This window comes from Candoia aspera, chromosome 5, assembly GCF_035149785.1.
Source record: "Candoia aspera isolate rCanAsp1 chromosome 5, rCanAsp1.hap2, whole genome shotgun sequence".
Classification (NCBI taxonomy): Eukaryota; Metazoa; Chordata; class Lepidosauria; order Squamata; family Boidae; genus Candoia; species Candoia aspera.
This window is the reverse complement of record NC_086157.1, coordinates 35,994,077-36,016,409: the sequence shown is the minus strand read 5'-3', so window position 1 is coordinate 36,016,409 and position 22,333 is coordinate 35,994,077. Positions and strand designations below refer to the sequence as shown.

At 38.0% G+C, this 22,333-nt stretch overlaps 2 protein-coding genes across 4 annotated transcripts in view; one reads left to right on the top strand and one right to left on the bottom strand.

Moving 5' to 3' along the window:
* The first annotated feature begins 3,740 nt into the window (after positions 1–3,740).
* RPL31 (ribosomal protein L31) lies at positions 3,741–8,841 on the top strand. The gene is made up of 5 exons (XM_063304948.1): positions 3,741–3,765; positions 5,267–5,373; positions 6,712–6,837; positions 8,489–8,601; positions 8,773–8,841. Exons 2-5 carry the CDS (start codon positions 5,267–5,269, stop codon positions 8,802–8,804), a joined length of 378 nt encoding a protein of 125 aa, XP_063161018.1. The 5' UTR covers positions 3,741–3,765; the 3' UTR covers positions 8,805–8,841.
* Positions 8,842–9,777: 936 nt separating this feature from the next.
* Positions 9,778–22,333, bottom strand: part of TBC1D8 (TBC1 domain family member 8) — a 32,959-nt gene continuing 20,403 nt past the window's right edge. For all 3 annotated transcript variants that reach the window (XM_063304955.1, XM_063304956.1, XM_063304957.1), the window contains exons 9-20: positions 21,737–21,887; positions 20,673–20,887; positions 17,302–17,419; positions 16,306–16,591; positions 15,665–15,794; positions 15,414–15,512; positions 14,945–15,013; positions 13,807–14,050; positions 13,216–13,281; positions 11,906–11,995; positions 11,364–11,464; positions 9,778–10,656 (exon numbers count right to left, since the gene is read on the bottom strand). In XM_063304955.1, the coding sequence (XP_063161025.1) occupies positions 10,219–10,656; positions 11,364–11,464; positions 11,906–11,995; positions 13,216–13,281; positions 13,807–14,050; positions 14,945–15,013; positions 15,414–15,512; positions 15,665–15,794; positions 16,306–16,591; positions 17,302–17,419; positions 20,673–20,887; positions 21,737–21,887 (2,007 nt within the window). In that variant the 3' untranslated portion in view covers positions 9,778–10,218. The remainder of the gene's footprint in view (positions 10,657–11,363; positions 11,465–11,905; positions 11,996–13,215; positions 13,282–13,806; positions 14,051–14,944; positions 15,014–15,413; positions 15,513–15,664; positions 15,795–16,305; positions 16,592–17,301; positions 17,420–20,672; positions 20,888–21,736; positions 21,888–22,333) is intronic.

The window sequence follows — 22,333 nt, the reverse complement described above, 5'->3', positions numbered from 1 at the left end:
CATTTCTACTCTTTACAGATAACCCATGAATTGTACATCCAGTTATTTATATTCTGTGCCATTCACTTGTATGCTGTTTGGGGCTGGTAATACAGGTAGTCCTTGGTTAACAACCACTTGTTTAGTGACTGTTTGACGTTGTGACAGCGTTGAATGAATGGTACTTCCAACTGGTCACCGAAATTCTGGCCATTGCAACCCCCACACGGTCATGTGATTGCAAGATGGGGACTTGGCAACTGGCTTGCACTTATGATGATTGCAGCATCCTGTGGTCACATGATTGCCATCTGCGACCTTCCCAGCCAGCTTCCCACAAGCAAAGTCAATGGGGAAGCTGGCAGGAAAGATCGCAAGTCACTCCCTCCACTTTTTCTCCCGAGGAGTCCCTACAGAGTACGAGATGTAGCACACTCTTGCCGCTGTACTCCCTTGCCAGCCCACGTGCACTTGTGTGGCGCCACAGCACCCTCTCCCCAGCCTGTATGCACTCAAACAGTGCCACAGCACCCCCTGCCTCACTCCATAGTACTCACCCGCACTCTGTCCTGCTTTTGAGCTGCCCAGGACTTGCAATTTCCAGCCAGCTTCCCCATTGACTTTGCTTGTGGGAAGCCGGCAGGAAGTCACAAGTTGCAGTCACATAAGGTCCTTGCATACGACCCATGATTTTTGCTTAGCTATAGCAATGGGGACTGCCAGGATTGCCATCACTAAGTGGTATGGTTATGTTGATGTCACGCTTTATGACTGTATCACTTAGTGATGGAAAGTCCAGTTACAATGACCATTGTTAAACAAGGACTACCTGTAGGTCTTACCAAATTGTATTAATTTTTTTACATAATGCTTAAGAGCCTGATCACAACATTCTTTATTCCCGCTATGTTGCTACACGCTCATTGGATGCAATACAGCAGTGTTTAAAAATGGTTGGTGGTACAAGTGGCATACCTTGCAAATAGCCATGTTTTTCAAAATGTAGTCCCCCCTAAAGAATCTTAGGTTCCAATCATCTGTAATCATTAAACTTATTTTGAAACTTATTCTGACTGCTTTTTTTTCCCTGCCTGTAGAAGGCTTCTTCTGGGCATGTCCGTTTGATGCCCATTTTATCAATCTGAACAGCATCTGCAAGCTTCAGCTGGTGCAGAGTGCGGCTGCGCGGACAGTTATGTGTGCCCACAGGATGGCACAAGTTACACCTCTGGTCCGCGAGCTGCACTGGCTGCCAGTCTGCTTCTGGGTGCAATTCAAGGTGCTGGTTTCGACCTTTAAAGCCCTACCTGGCATGGGACCAGGGTATCTGAGGGACCGCCTCTTCCCAATTACATCTACCTGTCCCATCCAGTCCAGCAGGAGGGGTATCCTGTGGGTCCTATTTGCTAAGGAGTTCTATCTGACAGGACCCAGAAGACATGCCTTCTCTGCTGTGGCTCCTGCCCTCTGGAACATCATTCCCCCCAAGGTGACGTTAGCTCCATCCCTGTTAACCTTCTGGAAAGTCCTTAAAACATGTTCTTCCAGCAAGCTTGGGGATCCCAAAGGGAGCCTGCAAGGTGGTTATATTATGTGAGTTGATTAGTGTTCTTCCGCAATCTTAGTTTTTCTATGTTTTTACTTTTATTTGTACTTTAGTGTTTTAATGGTGGTTATACTGTTTTAATTGTCACTGTGGTTGTAAGCTGCCAAGAGTCACATTCTGGAAGAGTGGCAGCTATATAAATTTGCTAAATAATAATTAAAAAATAATAATAAACATCTTCTACACTGTTCTCTGAGCCAAACTTTGGTTCTCGTACAATATAAAAATGATATAAAACACCCATCTGTTAGAAATCACCCCTCCTTCCCACCCCCCACACAACTCAACAACCAGCCTAACATGAAAGCAATAGAATATAGCCCAAAAAGTCAACTTTGGACTTATGCATCAAATGCATGCTTAAAAGGAAGTATTTTCAGTTCCTTTCAGAATTATGACAACCAAGAAGCCAAGAACATCTCTGGCAGCAGAGAACTCTGTAACATTGGAGCAACCACAGAAGAGTTCTGTCTTCTGGCCCCATACTGTTCTAATGGAGACAGGACTTCACCAGGCCCTCTCTAGATAATCTCAAAAGCTGGGCAAAATAATTTTGGATAAGGCAGTCACTAATGAAACCCAATGTTGTGCTGCATAGATGATAACCAGCACTTGGCTATTGGACCCAGTATAGCAACTGCAAAATGGAGATTATCCTGCAATAATAGATTTGACCTGCTAGCAGTCTGGCCACTGCATTCTGTTCAAAGAGGGACTTCTGAGTCATCTTCAAAGGCAGCCTCATGTAGGACACATTGCAGTAGTCAAGATGTACAGTGATAAGAGCATGAGTTACTATTGCCAAAGCTTTCTGAGCCAGCTAGAACCATAACTGGCACAGCAGCCAAAGTTGAGCAAAAGCTCCCAATTCACAGCCTCTATCTATTCAAGCAGGAGCTGCAGCTTCAGATGAACCCCCAAATCTGTAGCACGTAAAAGTCAAACAAATTAATGAACTGACATAAACATTCATTTCTGATATGCTACTGCTGTTTTTGCTGTCTTCTGAGTTAGAAAGGTGGTAAAGTAAGCCTTTGAAAAGTAAATCTCTTGGATTTTTTCACATGACACATGAACTGTAAGTATCAAGTATCGTGGGTATACTCAGTCCTTGTGCTAAGCTGATGGTTCAGGTAATAAACAACAGGGTGGGGAACAGCACATTAAAGAGAAAATATGTTGAAGCCATGGTATCTTTATTTAGTCAGAGTTTCATTTAAAATAGAGGAGTTAGTCTTTTAATTTTAGCTTTAGGAGGATTGGAGGTGTGCTGTTAAAAAGTTTTGGAAAGTTTGTTTGAAATATAGAGTGGTCAATACTAGTTTTACTAGAACCAACTGAAATTTGAAAGTACTATCAAATTATGCTTCCAAAAGTAACATTTCTGGCAAATGTGCTTTATTTGCAGTGCATGTTGTCTGATTCATGAGAAGGGTGGACGGTGGAATCTTTTATAAGGGACAAAAATGTACTGTCTAGAAATGATCATGCTGCATGTAAACTGTAAACTGCATAATACAGGACAGAACAAGATTCCCTCTGTTTTGTGGCATGAAAAGCAATAATAGCAACCTATTTATTGCTGCAACTGCATCCTTCCACATTTTGACTTTGATCAAGGGATGGGAACAACCCTAAGCCATTTTCTTTTGTTCCCAAAATGGGGAATCAGAACAATTGGAAGACTGAGAAGCAGCACGGAGAATACAGAATAAAAATGCAGTTTTTACATGATATACAATTGGCTTGTGCCCGTTTAGTTCCTTTCTTTCTTACCAACCTTAATGAAGAATTTTTCATCGGGAGAATACTATTTGCACGTTTTATTCTTTTTAAAGCATCTTTAAAAGCCAATCGAGTCTCTTGTTTTGCTAAGGGAGAGGATAGACAAAATCCCGTTGCTGCCGTTTCTCCAGAACGAATGTATCCTTTATTGTTTTCACTATCTTTTATAAACATTTATAACTTCCACTTCACTAAATCGTGGAAAATAAAAATTGCTAAAGCTGCCTGCACCTCCCCAACCCCGGACAAACAGCCCACCTCGGGCCTCCCCCTTCTAACCCGGAAGCTAACTATACTTTCCGTTGTTCTTCTTCGATCTCTATGGTAGTTCCGGTTTCCTTGATTCCCTCCCATAATTCCTGTGGGCCTTCCTTTCCGAGCTTGTACTAGGCAGGGTGAGTAATCGTAACGCGGGTTTTGGTTGTTATCCAGTTCCATCTGTACCGGTGGGCCTGTTTAGTAGCGGGACTCTGGCCCAGCCCGGCTGCTGGGGGGATGTCGTTCACGGAGGACTGTATATTTTCGCGCTGATGTTGAAAGATTCCCCGTAGGTGCCCGAGATAGTTTTTTCCGGCAGTGCCGGTCTCCACGCAGGCCCGGTTCGCGTATTGCCTGAATATATGAAAATAATCGAAATCGTGCGAGTTCTTAGAAGCAACTGAACACATTAATGTCTGATATAATACAGGCTACGAGGCAAAAAAGGCGGTTGATTTCAGAGAAAGCATGTATATATTTTTAAAGAAGCTCCCAGGAAGATACATTGAAAACGTCAAAAATCCCGGGCTGTAAGCTACACCACCTTTTTGTCCATCTAATGTCATTGGCATGGACGAAAAGTTTTTATGGCGATTGTCATCTTTAATACTAATCAATAAAACTATTCAAAATTTAATTCATCGCCCGAATGTTGTTTAAGCGTGAGTTAATTTATTCTTGTGTGTAGGTGTGCGACATAGACTCACCTGTTGCAATATAGAGCCGTTTCCTTGGATTGTTTCTTCAGAGCATCAGCCTTTTGGGGTTTCCTGTAGGTTATTGTGTAAAGCGTTATAGTAGGACTCTACTTAGTGCTGCTTGCCACAGGATGGGCTCTGCAGCTATTTTAGTAAACATAAGTAAATTCTGAGGTTTTTATGCTTTTTTCCCAACTGGTACTCCATATGCTATAACTGCAGAAAACTGCACCACTGAATGCTTTGTTTACTATTCTAGAGTTTTGTTGAGGTAGAGGAGGATTCCTTTTGCAGTGTTTGGGGTCTAGAGGATATACCAATTCCTGTTGTTTTTCAGTTCTATCTTGGTTGGAACACTGTTATTTATAGAGGGAGTGATGCTCAGTGACTCTAACTCAAGATTTTAAGGGACTGAATGTGGTGTTATGACAAAGACTCAGTGACTCACATTGTTAACCTTTCTAAACTTATTTTGCCACTATTTCAGTCCCATATCTGCCTTTCACATAGTTAAAAAATTTATAGTGGAATAGTATATGTGAAAGTATATTGAAAATCTTGGACAAAAATCTGGTATTGCTCTTACACTTGTTCAAAAGGATTTGATAGTCCTTTCATGTCTTAGTGTCACTCACATCTGCTCTGGGGCTCTCCCAAAATTCAGGATCAGATTTTGTAGACAGATGGGTTGCAAAAACAAGAATAATTCCATTACGTATTCTGCTAACAGAAGCCATTCCTCATCAGGATTAGTTGGATAGTGAAGATTATGCATTATTAAATAATTAGATTCACTATATCAGTGTTTCTCAACCTTAGCAACTTTAAGATGTGTGGACTTCAACTCCCAGAATTCCCCAGCCAACCATATTTTGATAGTGTTATACTATTCTACAATATTCTGTGTATAAAATAATATTTTTTTGTGGCTTGTGGGCAGATGGCCCCTGCAAAGAAAGGTGGTGAAAAGAAGAAAGGCCGATCAGCCATCAATGAGGTGGTTACTCGAGAATATACCATAAATATTCACAAAAGGATCCATGGCGTGTGAGTGGTTTTTCTCTAATATTATTCTATTTTTCTTAAGTGTAAATGCATTGATAGTCAGTATAATGCATCTTTCACTGGCATAATGTCATTTTAAAATGTAGGAATTAACACAACAGCAAAGAGAGTAGTAAAGAATACTTTCCTGTTTAGTCTTTATTATTCATTTATAGTAACAAAGTAATTCTTCAGAGGATCTGTACAGCTTTGCTCCTGTGCTTTTATTGTTTTTTGGGATTTTGATCAGGCTGTTTTAATTTTCAGTATTTTGTTGATTCTCTTAAATACTTTAAAAAATTTAAATGCAGAAATAAGTCAGCAATTGCTAAGATTGGTTCATAAAAGGAACTTAGCAGATTTATTTGAAAAGAAATAAGTAATGCAGAATGGCATAAATAGTAGAGGCACTTAATACAACAGGGCCAGTGAAACCTCTGGAGTGTTATGGAACTGGGCTCAAGTAAAAGTCCTGAAAGGTAGTATTTAGCTGTGCCATAATTTCCAGTTTGGGGAAAAGTTGGAAATGAACATAATGGCCAGCTGGCTGTAATATTTTTTATCAGAAATATGACATCACTGCTGCCAGACAGCAGTTGCCAATGCTGTAGTTTGAGAGCTCTCCAGAACTTTCTGGATTTGCACTGTTTTGCCCTAACACACTTGATTAGGGTAATAAAGTCCCTGAATTTTGCTTCTGCAAATTGTTTCCAAAGCATACAAAAATAATTTTTGACTTCCCATAAAATGGAACAAAGAGTGTAATAAGGTGTTTTCTTTCAATGGTTGCTACTATTTGTATTCAAGATTTATGTCCTTTATAGGCTGCACAAACATTTTTAAAAAGTAGCTATGAATGAAGCACCCTTTCTCAGGGCTTTAAAGCAGCTATGTCTCGGGAGGTATGCCCCTGCTTTTTGCATGTGTGAGTAGCTGTGTGCATTCACAGTGGAAATATTGTGTGCATGTGCCTTCACACATTTAACTATGCACTTCCTTTGAATGTTTTGTATATACTTTTTATATTATTTAAAGTTGATGTGTCATGAGTACTGATGGCGAGCTGGAAGGGGCCTCTATCCAGGGGGAAAAACGCATGTGTAGTACTGAGGAATTAAGCAGCCATTCAAAGAGACACAGATCAAACCCACCTTAACTTTTGGGGTTTGTCTGGGTTTTTCCCATGCTTCTTCAGTTTGTTAGGATTCTGTTTTATGTAGCAGTAATAAACACTAGAGATCTACTCCTCGTCTCAGCGTGATTTCTGACTGTTAGGACATGATGTACAAAAGGGGAACCTCTGATTTGATGGTGCAGTTTTATTCTTTTTTGCACTCTTAGGGGCTTCAAGAAACGGGCTCCTCGTGCTCTTAAGGAGATTAGAAAATTTGCCATGAAAGAAATGGGTACTCCTGATGTACGCATTGACACCCGTTTGAACAAGGCTGTCTGGACGAAAGGAATAAGGTATCAGACTGGAGCTTTGGGCGAGGTGCTCTCTTGTTCTTTGGTCAGTGCAAAGGAAATTTGCTCAGTTTAAAGTATTTGCCATTGCACCTACTGTATAGGACTGGATATGATGACAGGTCTCTTAGGCCCAGTACAGTATTTTAATACATTCAGCGGCTAGACTGGCTGGTGCTAAATTTTTGGAACTGGGATGGAAATGTACAAATTTATTTGTTAGTTTATAGCATCCCTTACATATGCAAGGTTCTCTCCATAATACTCATCTGGTTTTTTCCACAACCTTGTGGAGTAGGGTAGACTGAGAGTGACTGGTGCTCCTTAATATACTTGACCATGGGTGGCCTTGAACCTAGGTCTCTTGGTCCTAATCATCAACCATTGCACCACTCTAGCTATCATTCGTTTTGCCTTGTTTACACCTGGAAAGTTAGGTATTTACATTTTTTAGAATTTATTTATTTATTTATAAGGTTTAGACAGCTGCCCATCTTAAGCAACTTTGGGCGGCTCACAACAATAAAACCAATAAATAAAACAATCATAAAACAGTAAAACAAAAATCCTGTGCCTTAATCGTCCCCTTGGGATGTCCCACAGCAGACTCTGTTGCCCTCCTTCCATACTGTCTACCTGTACAATCCTATCCCAGTGTGACCCAAGAGTATCTGTATATAACCTACGATTGGCACCAAAATCTGAGCAGGAGAACATTGAAATAATTATATCTATTTTTTAGATGAGGAGACAAGCCACTACTCAAAATTTTGTTTCCAAAAGTTGGATTCAGTAGGACATACATTTAATAAATAAATTAAACAATACTTTAAAAATACTAGCACTCCTATAATGTTTCCTGGATGATGTCTTCCCTCCTTTTCCTGAAATTCAGCTTTCTATCAGACCAATCTTTGGTCCAGGTAGTTGCAGAACCATTGTGAAGCAGTTTCAGCTACTTTGGCTAATCAATTGGCTGGTCAAAACAATGATCAGTTTTGTGCAATCCGTAATATATATGGTAGCTATATGAAGTCATTGTATGAATTACTTTTTAAGTAATTCATTAGTTCTTCTAGCTTTAATTATTAGATGCAGTTATAAATGCAAGTGATTTGTGTCACTGACTTGATGAACAGGCTACAGGTAGTCCTTGCTTATTGACTGCCTCATTTGATTGTTTGAAGTTACAATGGTCTGAAAAAACTCAGCTTTGCAACCAGTCCTTGCATTTACGACCGTTACAGCATCCTGCAATCGCGTGATCAATATTTGTGTGCTTCAGAGAGGCTTCCAACAGTTAATGGAGAACACTGAAGTAAAATTGCAGTCATGTGATGTCTTGCATAATGACCAAATGAGAAGTGATGTAACCCTGTCAGTCACATGATTTTCTGCTTAGTGACTGCAATGCTTAACGATGGAGTTGCCAGTCCCAATTGTGGTCACTAAGTGAGGACTACCTGTAATTACAAATGGTTTTAAATAAGCACAGCAGGTAGAAATGAAGCAAATTTTTCATTTTGGGAGTTTCTTAGCTAAAAAACAAAGGATATCCATTCTATTATGTATAGCTTGCCTACCTTTTGGAGAGGCAAGTAAGTATTGCCAAAAAAGAAAGAACATGCTTCTAAACATTACAAATATTTTATAGGAATGTTCCTTACCGTATCCGTGTACGCTTATCCCGAAAGCGAAATGAAGATGAAGATTCACCAAATAAGTTGTATACACTGGTTACTTATGTGCCAGTCACCACTTTCAAAGGTAAATTGTATTCTACCTTAGAACAGAGACCCAAACTTCTTTAAATTATGTAGCTATACCAGTGTTTAGTAAGTAATTCCACCATTTTTCAGAAGAATAAATTACATATATTGTATTCTATCAGGTATATTCCACTCCCTCAGTAACAGTTTTTTGTTTGTTTGTTTGCAGGTCTACAGACTGTTAATGTAGATGAAAACTAAGTTTTTATTACAATAAAAGCACTAAATTGGTATTAAACATGTATTTATGAACGTGTATCTTTTTTGCAATCAGATTGCTATGGGTTACAAATCAGCAGTTGAATTCCACAATTGCTAAAAGTTGAAGCGGTCTTTCCAATTGCCTGGTAGGTCACAGTTGCTTCTTGATAATTCTAATGCATGAAGAAAAAGAGAGGTGTCTTTTTCTTGGAGCACTCTGGTATATGAGAAGCCCAATTTTCTAAAGCTCTGCTGGCTCTTCTTGACTGGATAGTGAGGGAAGCGGTGTCTTGATTACCCTTTCTGTTTTTCTTCTTGCAAACGAACTGCCTTACAAGCACTGGGACGGAAGAAATATAGGCCAAGTGCTGAATTGATTTGAGGATGTGTCAAGACTGGATGGAAAGGCTTAAATGGATATAATGCCCTTGAGATCAACTATTAAAAGGCTGCAAAAATTTCAGAGTGAAGGTGTTACCTCAGTGCTGGGTTCATTTGAAACCCCGTTTGCAGGAATTCCCCCCCCCCCCAATGGTCATCAATGGATTTTTTTTTAAAGTTCCCAATGGTTTGAGGGCTTACTGCCTCCTGGTACAATATTCATCTGATCAGGCAGTGATTCATGCAAGATGCTTGAATGCAAAATACGGCCCTCAGGATTGATTTTGCAGGCCATAGAGTGGTGGTGCCCAGCATTGTAGCCTTTTTTTTTTCTTTTAAGAAGTAAACTGGATTCCTTAAGCCATCTATTTTCACCCCTTGAAAAGGGCTGGTCCTTCCCCAAAACAGGCTCTTGTTCAGCCTTCCTTTGGAATGCAGGTGCTATTCCTGTGCTAGACAGGTATCCAAAGGCCTTTTTGGAAGAAAAAAAAATTAAGGTGACTACCCCTCTTCAGAATTTGAAGCCTTTCCAATCACCCTGCTTCCAAGTTGCCCAACCCATTGCACATGACATACCTGAAATGGAGTAATCTGAAAAGCAACAGATACAAAAATCTTTTATTGCAAAGTGCACACACAGAAAAATGAAAATCATAGTTCATGTACACCAAACACTGAAAGCAAGACATACAAACTTGGTTTGAAATATATTAATAGTTTCAATTACCAGCATTGAAACGAGTCTTCAGCATTAGTGCAAAAAAGGCAACTATTCATAAAACCTGCAGTCAGCCAAAGTTGTCAACTGGGAGTTGAGCTGTTTTATTTTTACTTTTTGGTAATCATTTTCAAAGTGAAGATGGAGTTTTAAATTACATTCAAGAAGAAAACAAAATGGTCTCCCTACCCAAAAACCACGTTTTAAATTGTGTTTTGGCTTTAAAGCTCCCCAAGAGTATTAAATCGTTGTGTTGGTCCAAAAGCCCCAAAACTCCAATATGCACTTTGGCAGTGCATAACTGTGGGTTGTTTGCTACTGTACATTTAGCTGCTCAGTTTCACCTCGTGTTGGCTGGCTTGCACCATTTGATTTGGAGGTGCACTGCATCAGCTTTGCATTCTCTAATCTTGGTTTCAGTTCTAATGATTTCTCAAAGAAATTGACCAGGGATTGTTCGGTTAATAGCGAAGCCAAGATTTGTTCAAAAGAAACAATCCAGTCTCCTGTTACAGGTGAGGGTGCATTCTTTGAGATCTTCACAGTGTCCGTAAAAACTAGATCCTGATCTGAGGTAGATGCCTCAGTCTGGAAATCATCGCTGATACCGTCTGAGCTGCTGCTGCTTTGGCCTACTTCTCCAATCTGAAGTAACAGGGTAGTCACAGTAGCGATAGCTTGATACAACTGATTTTCTTCTGGATCTTCATGGAACATGCTATACAGGGTCTTACAAAACTGGATAAATTCTCGCTACAAAGGAGATTACAGTCATGTTAGTGCATTTTTAATGGCTTATTTTCCCATATATGTAGTCTGGTATTAAAGTTTCTTCCAGTGCAATGTTCCACTGTTTAGGGTTTCCCTGTCTGCCTAATGAGAGACTTCAACTTACCATGACTAGTTTTCTGTTCGTCCTTGGTCTTATTCTAAGGGGGAGCTATGGAGATAGCATTAAATTAATACAGCCATTCCTGTGCTAATGTAATGCTCCTAAATTAGAATAAAGATGAATATAATTCAGGGAACAGTACACTCAACTGTTTTCAGAGTAAGAGTCTATGCAAATTTTGCCCCAAGTAACTCTTTTTAGACACACTGTTGAATCACAGGGTTTAAAGTGCAACACACACTAGCACTTTTGGAAGTCTTAGATTTTTTATTATAAGAGGCAATTTCTTAATATTTTCCTTTGGGTTATAAGAAAGACTGCTTTTTGCCTAGGTCCTCCTCTCCCAGATTGGTGCAACAAGTATGAATGTGGCGAAGTGGAAAGACTCTGCAGTATTCCAGGGAGTAGAACTGGGAAATGCAGTAATGCAGCTCTGTTCCCTTTAGCATAGACTAATATTCCTGTCTGACATCTGTTTCATACTGCTAGTAGAGACTTGATGGGTTAGCTGAACCTTAGTTTGGCTCCTCAGAACCAAGAGAGTACATATTACAATCCCTTCTTGTACCTGGCTCATTTTAGGTAGTTCTCTTTCAGCCTTGGTATCTTTTTCTTTGGCTAAATCCTTCAGCATCTGTTTCAACTGCTTCTGATAATCTATGCCATCACCTAGACAATGGGATGCATATAATTGATGAGGAAATGAACATTAAAAAAGTAACATTGAATGACACCAGACAAAAATCTTCCCTTGCTGTTCTTATTCCAGAAATGTCAGTAAGAAATGTACTATCTTGAAACGAGTCAACATAATTGCTATCGGAATCTGAATTGGTTAAAGCCATTCCTGCAATGACTGCCTTCATACCTTATGGCAGGAAATGCTATTAATTTGTTAGCTTTAGATCCCACCTTTTGTTCAGGAGCTCAAGATGTACGCAATGCTTGCTCCAATTTCCCCCCAGAACAACAGTGAGTTTCCCTAGTTAAGGGATAGGACCTGAACATAGGTCTCCCCATTGCTGTTAGCAGCTTAACCACTGCACCACACTGATTCATTTTATTAATGTACAGGAGGAAATAACTAGTATTTGAAATTAGATCACTTACTGTTTGATTTTCCAATTACTAGTGGCCTTGAAGTTGATAACAAAGGATTCTTCAGTGGTGACTGACTGTCCCTTTCATTTGCTGTGAGGGCTATAATAGCAAAATAACACTATTATTACAATATTACATAGAGCAGAATAAGTTGAATTCAGGTATGTCATAGAATAGTCCCTGTAATTTTTAATGGCTTTAGTAGTATTTTTAAGTATGAGAACTCTGATTCAACTCCCCCTCAATTGTTCAAGCATTGTCATTCAGATACACAGCTCTCTTATGAAGGAAAGCTGAGTGAGATGTCCCGATCAATCAGAAGACAAGTGAGTTTGAGGGTTCCTTCCATAAAAAAAGGCATACACATTGGATGCTACCCTTGGAGTCCGCTCTAAATAAGTCTGGAAGTGAGTCATACCACAAGCATAAGAGATTCTGGACCTCAGAAAAAGACTGCTGATGCGAATTGAAAGGGCTACAAATCCATTGCTAAAAAGTTTGGCCTTCATCGTTATATGGTTAGGAAGATCATTGTACAGAGGTGAGAACACGATCGTTATGCCCAAGATTGGTCATTTAGCAAAAATCACCAAGAGCAAAGTGTACAATACTTCTGAAAGTCGAGGTAGGGGCAAGGTATGCAGGCCACTCCTGCATTGTCTGATGGTGGTATTCATGAGGCCACGGTAAGGAAAATACAGAACAAGAGTGATGTGCAGTGTACCAACAAATTCTACAGAAGAACGTCAGGCTCTCCATCCATGAGTTGAACTTCAAATAAATACAAATCAAACAGCATAACAATCTTAAATATGCAAGTAGATCTACAACAAGATGGCTGAAGCGGAAGAAATTTTGTGTTTTGGAATGGCCAAATGAAATCCAATTGAAGTGTTGAGACATGATCTGAAATGAGCAGTTAATGAAAGGCAGCTCAAAAATATCAATGAATTGAAGCAGTTTGGTAAAGAGGATATAAACGTATGGAAGTAGTATAATTGCTGCTAAAGGAAGGGCCACCAGTTACTATCTAAAGCTTTACTTTTTTCCAGCAAAGAGTGAATTTTGGTTCCAGGTGTTCAATGAAGATTTGATACAGTAAATTGGTATTGTTTGTCAAACCAGAATCAATTCATTTATATTAATAGGAGTTAGATGAATTTCTGATCATGTTGTAAGTCACAGAATTGCAGGTTTGCAGGTAAAACTAAAGGGTTCACAAACTTTCACTCTCCAATCTACCCTGAGGACAGTTATATACAGATGATGTAAGCCAAACCAAAAGGAAAAGGAATTAAATGTATCTTAAATGTTCTTACCAGGAGGAATGTGTAACCTGTACAACAGTTTAATTTTTTCATTCATTTCTCCATTGTACATAATATCTGTAGGAGGAGGAAAGTGTATCAGAGGCTTGACTCCCCTTAAAGCATAACAAAATTGTATTTTTATGTGAGAAACAATAATGAGGGGGAAAGACAAATCCTACCAACTTGTTTATAAAGCTGTCTTCCGGAAAGGCTGTGGTTGTAATAGATTCACATTCATGAGATAAAGATAGGGGCCATTCAATTATTTTGCAACTTATGAAAGATTTGTTTCTTGTATAAAGTAGCATAAAATTCCAGGGGAGTGAGTGGAAATATTTCCAGAGGAGTAGCTGGAGCAAATCATTCTTGCCTCACGTTAGACTAACATTTATTGTCACATAAGCTTTTGTGAATCATTGTCCACAGTGTCATAGTGCCTACCCGTAAGACAGGTTATCAGAAATGCAAACGTACAGCTTAACGTTCTGCTATACTGACTCATGCACCCTTTCTGCAACAATCCAGTGGCACTTGTACTGTTTAGGTACATAACTTCCCTGAAAACTTGCTTGAGTAGAAAATCAGGGTATAAATTGTTACCTAAGCAGCTAACAAACGCTTTGAATTCAATCAGATGGTCCATGTTCTCATCCAAAAGACGGAATGTCCTTTCTGCTAGAACCTGAATATGTTCACCACACGTCCAAGGTGAAACAAGTTTATAAAGGTTAGTAAATTGCTGAGAATCAATTCTATATTGCTCAGCATAAGGTCTGCTTGGATCATGGCGCTGAATTACAACTGCACTATTCCATTCCCAGTAACAGCTGATTAAATGCTGTTTCTGAAAGAAAGAAAGAAAGAAAGAAAGAAAGAAAGAAAGAAAGAAAGAAAGAAAGAAAGAAAGAAAAAGAAAAAAGAACGGACAACTGTTAGAATGAGAATCTTACCCAGTAAGATTTTAATAGTGGGCAACTGCATGCTTGTTTATTTGTTTATATGAATTCTTGCATAATAATGTAAATATTGTGTATTGCTGGCCCTAAGTTTAGTGCATACAAGCTTATCTGCTTGTAGGTATCTGGTAGGCACTCAGAGGAAAATACATGTCTTTGATTTGATTTCAATAGTCTCTTCCTAATAATCCTTTCTAAAATTAAATGTGCAGGATCTCGGGCATTTTTAGTTCTTACTATTGGCAGGTTAACATAACACCAATAGGACTGAACTGTTATCACAGATGATAGTTGGGGGGACTTAACTTTCTCTGATGTTGGGAAAGCAAGGCACCTTTGCGGTGTGCGCTACAGAATGAAATAAAAGTTTTAGCAGCTTGGTATTACTTCATTATTTGGTGGATGCACTTCTTCACCATTTACTTATTCCAGAAATAGAACAGATTTCTTTCCTGTCCCATAAAATTTACAGAGATAACCATTTATTTGCACTGTAACAGTTTTATGCAGGTTTTTTCGTTCTAGAGGAATAGACCATTTTGTTCCATTCACTTTTAAAAACTTTAAAAGATTTTTCGAAATGGAAAAGATCTGATCAAAATCCAATTCAAGAATTTCCTTAGATTTTTGGAAAAGCCACAAAACCTGAGGAATGTAGATGTTAAAATATTGCAAAACATACTTCTGTTGATTTTTGAATATAAACTATTAACCATGTCTATCTGCTTATCTGCCTATCTATCTCTAATACAAAATTCAATTTTTCTAAAAAATGTGCATACCTTAAACAAGTCATACAGTTCCTCCAAATCTTCTGGAACAATGGAAACATCTGGAATGACTACTCTGAGCTAAAGAGAAAACAGGAATGAATCTAGCAGAACTACTGCATTTCTAAGTGGGATTTCAGGCATACAAAAAACCGTTTAGCTAAATTCTTCCAAACCTGTCCCCATCTGAAGTATTTTTACCCTCCTTTTCACCATATGACTTTGAAGGAAACTTACAGTGTAAAAAAGGAAAAAGGAATGGTGTACAAGGAAGAAAGAAAACTCGTTTGCATTCAATTCAAACAGTCATTCAGCAACATCTGAAGAGCCGTATGTTGCACACCTGTGCTTTAGTGGCTTTGTATTTCAAGATACATTTTTCTGTTCCTTTAGAAATCATTCTTTAAATATCTTTTGAACTTCTTTAAATTTACAAGGAAGCAGAAGACTGTTTTAAAACCACAATTTTGAAAATTCTTACCACATTCTGTTTAGTGGTTTCTTCATGACTCTGGAGTACACGGATCCTGTGTTTGTAGCGCATGTGTTCAATCTGTTCCACAGAATGGTCTCCAAATTTCTAGAAAACAGAACAGATGTTTTTCACTTTAGTTTGAAATGTCACCACTTCATTGAATTAGAATAGCTTTGATTCACTCTCAAAACATTGCTTTACATTAAGGGCAGGAAAAGAATACTCCAAAATTCACTAGCTACTACGTTGGTGACTACCTCATATGAATCCCGTATTATATCCGCTATTTCTGTTATAGGACATGGTTCCATATCATCGCTGAAAAAGGCATGTTGGTTCCCAATTAGCGGCAAAGGGCTTTCCTCATTTTTAACATGATCTAAAAATCTAAAATAGAAATATATTTAATTCCACTGCCAAGTATCCAATATGATGCAAGCATACTTTTATTCCTCACTGCATGCTCCCTCCCTCCCCAATATTTTTCTCTCTTGAAAAATTCCACTGAGCTTGTTGTGTTCTGGCACCTTCTCTTGTCACTTTGTATTACAGGGCTCTGATTTCCTCAGCAATAAACAGAGCTTATTTTCAAGCTGGGTGGAACTAAATTAGGCCTGTTGTTTCCCAACATTGCTTCCAGAGAATGACATTCATTTATGAAGCCTGTTGTACTGGAAAAACAGTCGAATTTTATTTCTTAAGTTTCTAGAAGGAATAGTGTTTGGGGCTGAAGACAGGAGTTCAGCCCAGCAGTGAGTTAAGATATATCCTATTAGACGTTCATATCCTTTGCTCTATCCTTCTGAAGAAACCTATTAAAGTTAATTAAGCAACAGATGAATTACAGTAGCAATTTAAACTATTAATATGTCAACATTAGATAAAGCATTGAGAGTACCTGCTAAGAATCATCAAAGCATGCCCATCATCTTTGCTGCTGCACAGCTCCACAGCATTGGCTTCCAGAACAGCTAAGCCAAACTGGAAAATGGCCTTTATCCCATCAAAGAAGAAACAGTCTACAACATTAACAGCACTTTCGAGGGGCATGATACTAAGGAAAAGAGTGAGGAACCATGACAAAGAAACAGAAGCTAGTGTGGAGAGATCTTTAAAATGCTCAGCTAGTTCAGGAAGTCTCTCTCTAATTAACTCTTCAAATACCGACTGGTCCACTTGAGCACCTGAAAAATCACAGCAAGCCAGGTTAGTTGAGGCGGAAGGGATTTGTTACCTTAGCTTCATTTACAAATACAACCCACAATGTAAGACAATACAACAACAGTCTTGTTTGCCATTCATCTATACAAACGTACTGCTGCTATGAATTCAGGCTTGGCACAGCACTGAGCTGTCAAGCAGTTTAGCTTCTTATGCCCTTGGAAAAAAAGAAAGGATGGGATCCAAAACACTGGAAGGGGAAGGACTGCTATAAAATTATTTCACTTCAAATATTGCAATACAACTCAGCACTAGAATAAACAATTGTTTTTAAAAAGTGCCAACTAAGTTGTGAAGATGCTGTTTTACTGTGTAAAATAAATACAAAGAAAAAGATTACAGCTAAATTCAAGACCCCAGAGATCCGTATCCTACTCAAAACCCCACTCTGACGATTTTCCAGAAGGTCTTAAAAACCTGGAGGTTGTCCCAGGCCTTGGGGTGGAGTGTTTGCGGAATGTTTTTGTTAGAGGGATGGGTCTGTTCGGATGCACAGACTTGCTTTTTTTGTTGTTTTTTACTTGATGTAAGCTGCCAAGAGTAATTTTGGAGTTGGGTGGCCTCTGAATCTCAGAAATAGATAAATTCATCTCAGAAACAAGAATAAATAAATAAATAAGGTCACCGATGATAAACAGGACAATGACAAAGAGAAAGGAGGCGGCAGACTCACCTATCACCCGGTGATTAAAATAGTCTGGGAGCATCCTTTCACAAACAGATACAAGCAGCCAAAAAGCTTCCTCTTCCTTAGCATATAGCAATAAAACTGAGGTCAGTATATTCATGGACTGTTAGGAAGCCAGAGGGGAGAAAATATAAGCAAACTTGATATTACACATCCTGATTACTATATCATTATGTATTGATTATTAAATATCCTGGATGTATCAGTCTTTAGATCAAAAGTCCTAGTTTCAATTAAAAAAAACGGTAAGTGTGACTAGGATAAAACTGGAGTTCGGTTGTGTTTGTGGTATACTGGCACAAATGTGCCAATACTGTGTTCTTAACAATTATCAGGAAAAGCTGTATGTGGCAGATATAAGGTTATGGCTGGTAACCTAGCCCACTCTACTGTATTGAAAAGTATTTGTGAAAGCCTTAGTTGCACAAGCAAGATGGGCAGTAAAGGTCAACAGACCCATCTGTTGCAACTGTATATAGAAGATTATGACTGGGAATATAAAAGGGTTAATGGAAAAAATCATGAATTAATGAATGGACTGAAATAAAATAGATATGTTGTATATTTGTGAAAGTAGGAAAAAGGGGAGGATGTATTAGATGGGTAGAAATGAACTGAGAGAATACAGGAAAAAAGTATCATTTGGAGAGCTAAGAATAAATGAGATTAGTGATTGTTTAGTATCTGCTTATCAAATAGTCTTTGTCCAATATGTGGTTTAGTCATAATTGTATTCATTCATTAGCATGGCAAAGGAATGAATCTAAAAGCATGACTGACTTTACTGTTTGTGGTGAAAGTTTCAGGATAAGTGAAAGATTCAAAAATGTTAAGAGGTTCTAAATGTGAAACACCCATTATCTGGTAGTGTCCAGACTGGATCCTGGGGAAAAAGTAGATGTAGAAGAAAAGAAAAAATATGAAGGAAACTTGAGGGAAAGCAGAATGATTGAAGAAAGACAAAGTACAAATCCTGTATGAAAATGGTTTAGAAGACAGAATTAATGGAAGGTAGATAAGAGGAAAGATGGTGTAGTGGCTGCCTGGAACAGAGTGAAAAGAATTATATTACGAAGTCTTACAGAAACTATGCCATATTAATGGAAAAAAACGACTAAGGATGCCTAAAAGAATGATGAAGTGAAAGAGGCTGTGAATGTGAAAAAATGTTTATAAGAAAACAGTAATTTTTATGGAAGTAAATATCTGTTTTGGAAGTGGGTTAAAAATAGCTAACCAAGGAGCCTCCAGTAGAGTGAAAAGGATTAACAGTAAAAGAGGTTAATATGAAGAAAAGGAATACTGGAACAAGTATTTTAGAGATTTGTATACAAACAACAGCGATATATCATTGGTGCAATATTAAAATGGAGTGGCTGTGTAACTTATTCGATGTATACAAACACTGCATCTGTACATGTTTGGAAGAGTTTCCATTTTACAAAGAAAATGTAACGAGTAATTGTAAAACCCAGTGGGTTACGTGTGCCTGTGAAAGTTTTTGGCAGAATTTTGACTGAAAGGCAATAGAAAGTGACACTGAGCAAAGTTGGAAAGTGCTGTGCACATGTCTACAAGGCAGAGTGTGTGGAGGCCACATTTTTGAATATCAGCATTCATACAGAAATGTATGACTGCGAGAAGGTCAGTTTATTGCATGTTGGTTGATATAAAAGAAACCATATGATTGTGAATAGGCTTGAATTAAGGACTGTTTTGAACACATATAGAACTGAAGATGATTGAGAATAATTGGAATGCTTACCTAATCACATATATTGAGTAGGGAATAAGACAAGGATGTGTAATGTCCCCTTGCATAAAACTATGAGAAATACTTGTGATGTTACAGGTTGGTTAGTTGGGAATATAAATGTGTACATAATTTTGTATACAGATGATGATGATTGGCTGAGAACACCAATAATTTTCAGCAAAGGTTAGACTGTATGTTCAGTGTGGATCTGAAAGTTCATGTAGTAAGGATCAGATAGTTATGTTTGATAGGGAAAACTGAGTGAATGAGTAAGTTACAGATAAATTATAAAAAATTAGAGCAAGATGAATTTGTATACCTTACCAAAGTTATGTAATTTTTTAAAAATTTCATTTTGGCCAACACTGATTTTTTAAAGCTTAATGTTTGTGTGGGGAAAGGTTTAAGGAAGAAGGCGTGATCAGAAGGCAGCAGTTGCTCAATTTTACTACAGCATCTGAAATTCAGAAAAACTGTGTGCATATAGAGCATAAAAAATGAAGATCCTCCTAAATGAATGTATCCAATTCAAATGTTTTCACTTTGATACGAATTTTTGCATGATTAAATAGTACATTATTTTTTTACATGACCAAAACAGAATAAATAATAATACTCAACTCTGCTTTGATCAGTTATATTCTGTACTTAGTCTTTAATCCTATACTCATATACTTGAGAGCAAGTAACAATTGTTCTATTGAACAAACCAGTACTGACTTCTCAGTAATCATACCTAAATTCAAATAGCTAAATAGGACTATATAGACAAAAAGACTATAGCTGGGTCCTAAGCAGCTCTTCTTTGTATGAAATGGAAGCGAGATTTCCAGCTCCCCTTATCTCAGCTACTATTTCTGCATACTTTATTCTATGCAGTCCTCAAGGGAATCCTTAAGCCTCTGAATTTATGACTTACAGACACAGCTTTTAGCCTACAACAGAAAGACTACAGTTAGCTATGGACATAAAAAGAAATTTAGAACAGAACTGATTTGTCATTTTCTTAAAATTGTATTTTCAAAGTAACAGAAACCAAGGTATGCTCTCCGACCAAGACAGAAAACTCTCCTCAAGGATATAAGTCAGTGAGTATAATACTATTCCAATTCTCTCTCAGCATCTGCACTTAAACAGATCTAGAAGATGTCTACAAACATAAGGGAATCAGAGAAACAATAGGGGACAGGATCTAGACTCACTCCACGTTATAGCAAATTCCACTGAAATAAATGGTACTTAACTTATGGCTAATCTAAGCCCCATCCATTCAATAGCAAAACTATAAATATGAGTCTGTAAATCCAATCCTATGGGTTTTCTCTATTGATTTCCTGTAATGCTACCAACAAAACTAAGTGGAACATAGTCCAGATGAATTAACAAAAATGCACTTAGATTAAAAGAGTAAACTGAAAGTCTTCTTTGTGCTTCAATTCAACTTCACACAAAGTTTGGCGATAGAAATGGCAGAATGGACCTCTCTCCTAATCTAGTAAGTTTCCATTCTCCTTGGTTAATCTCCTTTAATACCTTGAGACCTGCAATTCTTAAGCAAAAGAAAACTGTTTTACATGTTAATGTCATAATAAATCTTTACCTGGCAGTACCCAATTTTGGGGTTCCGGTGTGCATAAGCTGTCAACACTCTTCTCAATGCAGCTATGCCAGTTTCACTCTGGAAGGCAGGGTGTTCAGGTAATGACCGATGCAAGTCACGCTCTATTTCCTCTGTCGCTATGCAATACGTGCCCATCGACATTTCCACTAAATTTTCATAGTAACCAGGATGTGAATACAAATCAGTCACAGCATCTGAACCAGAAATAAGTGCAAAAACGATGCATTAGCCATGCAAACATACTTTTGAATAAAATGTTTATTTGTTCACAAATATGATGAGACTTTTCCTGTTAATACCTATAAAGACTAGTTTTGACTGCAGCCCACATGCAGCAACATACTGTGGGGATAAATAAATCATCCATGTGTCATGAGTAAGGATGGCGAGCAGGGGGCTCCCATCCAGACTGTCAAGCGCATGCGTAGCACTGATGAATTGTTCAGCCATTCAAAGAGACACAGATCGGGACCGCCTTAACCCTTGGGGGTTATATGTCTGGGTTTTCCCACGCTTCTTCAGTTTGTTAGGATTCCTGTTAAGTACTAGCAATAAATATTAGAGACCAGTTCCATGTCTCAGTGTGTTTCCTGGTTGTTAGGACACCATGTATCAGCATTGTTTTGGAAAACATCATAATCTAAAGATTTAAGTCTTATCACTTCCAAATCAATTATCTGTGCCAAGTATAACATTTCTGCAGTGTCTAGTGTATAAGTATTATTTTGGTATTCAATCTTTAAACAACATTAAACCATATAATTTTACCATTATAGCAAATATACTAGTAAATACTATATTTACTCTATCACATAAAATAAATACCTGACATTTAAATGTCTACATAGCGCTAAATCAACAAAAATTTCAGTATTTTCTTTCTCTGAAATTTAATCCCTTTATACACTTGAGCCTCCATTCCTTCTTCTTCCTGATCCTCTTGCTCCTAAAAAGCACAGAAAAATGGACACCATCTTCTGCTTCCTTTCTTCTATGGTGAAGTGACATCATTTGTGGGAGAAGTCAAGTTACAGAATTCTCACCTGAGAAAAGGAGCCATAGTTTGCCTCGTAATGATTCTGGGATTCCCATAGCAACTAGTTTCCTAATTTTCTCTGTCCGAAACATACAAACGGTTCGACCATACTCAGCAAAATGATCATTCCACAGCCTCTCTTTTATTTGCTCTCTAGACTAAAAGCAAAGGATACATATTAACTACTTTATTAGAAGCCACATTGCTAAGAAATAGCTTCTCATTCTAAGAAACAGTTTTATTTAATACAGATGGAAATCTGAAAAAAGAAAATGATTGAAATCTTATAACTGGATCAGCTTATAAGATTATAATGGAAAGGTATTGAAAATTTGGCTGTCATTTAGAAAGCCTGAAAGCAAGTCCATATCATTTTACGTAGAACATAGGTAGCAAAAATCAATGAAACCGCTCCATTCCATTCCATTTCATTCAATATGAGCTTGACTGGAGGAAAACGTATTAATTTTTACAAAGATAATACGTGCGTTACAAAGTTGCTGTATTAACAGCAAGTTAGAATCATTAAGATGATTATAAAAATCTGAACAAAACAGTTCTGTTTAATATTAGTAACTGTAAATGATTGGGAGCATGTATTAAC